The 2,224-nt window shown below is 56.0% G+C and overlaps 1 protein-coding gene across 1 annotated transcript; it reads right to left on the reverse strand.

Moving 5' to 3' along the window:
* Window positions 1–379: 379 nt before the first annotated feature.
* On the reverse strand, window positions 380–1,955 carry LOC119327711 (myricetin 3-O-rhamnoside 1,2-glucosyltransferase UGT709G2-like). Its single transcript, XM_037600815.1, has one exon. It carries the CDS (start codon window positions 1,864–1,866, stop codon window positions 484–486), a length of 1,383 nt encoding a protein of 460 aa, XP_037456712.1. The 5' UTR covers window positions 1,867–1,955; the 3' UTR covers window positions 380–483.
* Between the last annotated feature and the right edge of the window lie 269 nt (window positions 1,956–2,224).

Genomic DNA, 2,224 nt, shown 5'->3' on the forward strand with positions numbered 1-2,224 from the left:
CCTACTTCCTTCGAGAAATATTTAGAAGCAGGTACTTCTTCATGTTCACTCCTACAGTGATTCAAGTTATCAGGCAGTACAAAATCCCTTCCTTTTGATGCCATGTTTATTTGGACTTATGCTTTAGCTTTTGCAGTTTTTTCACTTTGGCTGTAATGTATGAATGCAACTTGAAGGAAACCATGTTACCTGTTTGCAATTCTAATTTGCCATGATTCCCCTGCGATTCGAAAATCAATGGGGCAATATTTTATTCTTGATCATTGCTTTCAGATCCGTGAGAAGGTTCATGGAAAGAATAAGAGCCGGCGGCTGGTGATGGGGAGAGAAATAATAATAATTGTGATGATCCAACACCATGTCCACCAGACCACTGCCATGAGGAAGCATGGACGGCAAATTACCAGTAAACAATGTGATTGTTTTACAGGATTATGTGTCTGGTAGTACTGAGATGTAAATGAGAGATCACTGCAGCCTGTGCTAGTTTCCATTAATTCTGGGCTTGAGAGAGGACCTGACGCTGAGCTCCCTGACGAAGCGGACGAGCCGCTCCAACTCCGACGACGACGACCCCGCCTCTGCAACATCCAGCCTCAACTGCTGCGCCATGGCCTGGGCCGCTGCCCTGATCTCGTTGGATGCCATGACCTCCCTCACCGTCCTCTCCACGACGCCTCTCTCGCAGACGTCCTTCATGTCCAACCCCGTCTTCCACACGGCGCCCACGAAGCGGCTGTTGGTCTGCTGGTCGACGAAGAAGGGCCAGCACACCATCGGCATGCCCTCGACGGCGCACTCCAGCGTCGAGTTCCATCCGGCGTGTGTCAGAAAGCAGCCCACCGCCCTGTGCCGCAACACATCCCGCTGAGGAGCCCACTCCACGACGCGCCCCTTGCCGCCTTCGGCTGCCCCGACGGCTTCTCCGAGGAGAGCGGGGCTGGTCGTCTTGACCATGCCCGGCCGGAGCACCCAGAGGAAGGCGTACCCGGTGGCGGCCAGGCCGGAGAGGAACTCGGTGAACTGCTCGTGCGTGATCACCGCGAGGCTCCCCAGGCTCACGTACACGACGGACCGGTCCTCGTGGCCGTCCAGCCACGCCATGCACCCGTCGTCCTCCCGCCACAGGCTTGGGCTTGCGGCGGAACTCGACCTGGCGTGCAGTGGGCCTATAGCGAAGACGTCGCTTGTGCCCGACGCGAGGTGGGCGAGCGCTGGCCGCTCCATGGACGCGGCGGTGTTGAATATGAGCGCACATGCCTTGCTGGTACGACCGACGGCCTCGGCGAACTTGAGCACCAAGGGATCTCCGTCGCCTTGCTCGGTGCAGTAGAGCCCACGAGGAAGATCTCGTCGCCGGAGGAAGCCCTCCATCCCCGGAACGCTACACACCAGGTCATCCGCGGTGAAGGGGGTCTCCCCGAGCTCCACGAGCTTGGGCATAGACAGGAACGCCAGGTAGCTGCACGCGCTGTGCGTGACGAAGGAGAGCGCGGGGATGCCGAACTCCTCGGGGATTTCGATGGCGAACGGCATGGTGCCATCGGCAACAACGCATGTCACTGGCGCATCAGCGGCAGAGAGAAGCGCCAAGAGCAGGGCACGGTACGCGGCGCTGCCGGCCGTGCACATGGACTCCATGAACGCCAAGAAGCCGCGGGGGTGGTCGTCGGGCAGGCCGTCAGGGATGGAAAGCAAGCGTAGGCCCGGCGGATGCGCCTGGGCGAAACGGCGGAGGTTGTGCTCGGTGTGGAGGAACGTGACTTGGATGCCGGTGTCGACGAGGGCGGTGGCGAACTGGAGCATGGGATTGATGTGCCCCTGCCGTGGCCAAGGGAACACGAGAACGTGCACCGCGGCATCCATCACTGAGGCAAATGGCAGGTCGTCCAACTCGCTCCGGCGTTCTCAGCGTCGCATAGGTGATCTCAAATAGCATGCGTTCGGATGTCGCTGTTCGTTGGTTGTACCGGCACGGCAAGAACGTTAACTGTATTTTTACCATGGAAAGAAAATCCAGTTCTAGAATTTTTTCACCCTGTACCGAAATACTGAAATCCAATGGATCTCTGATTTTATTTCGCCCAAAAGACCGAAACAATTACTTGAAATTTATCCAAATATTTGGTAATTTTGAAAACATTTTGATTTTTTCAATTTGTGTACTATTGAAATGGCTAGAATATTTGATCCAAAGGTAAATATTCCAGTGCCTCCCGAAATT

This window comes from Triticum dicoccoides, chromosome 7A (genome assembly GCF_002162155.2).
Source record: "Triticum dicoccoides isolate Atlit2015 ecotype Zavitan chromosome 7A, WEW_v2.0, whole genome shotgun sequence".
NCBI lineage: Eukaryota > Viridiplantae > Streptophyta > Magnoliopsida > Poales > Poaceae > Triticum > Triticum dicoccoides.

What these genes read in the sequence shown, in the direction of transcription:
- LOC119327711 (XM_037600815.1), bottom strand. Translation starts at nt 1,866, where the DNA reads ATGGATGCCGCGGTGCACGTTCTCGTGTTCCCTTGGCCACGGCAGGGG.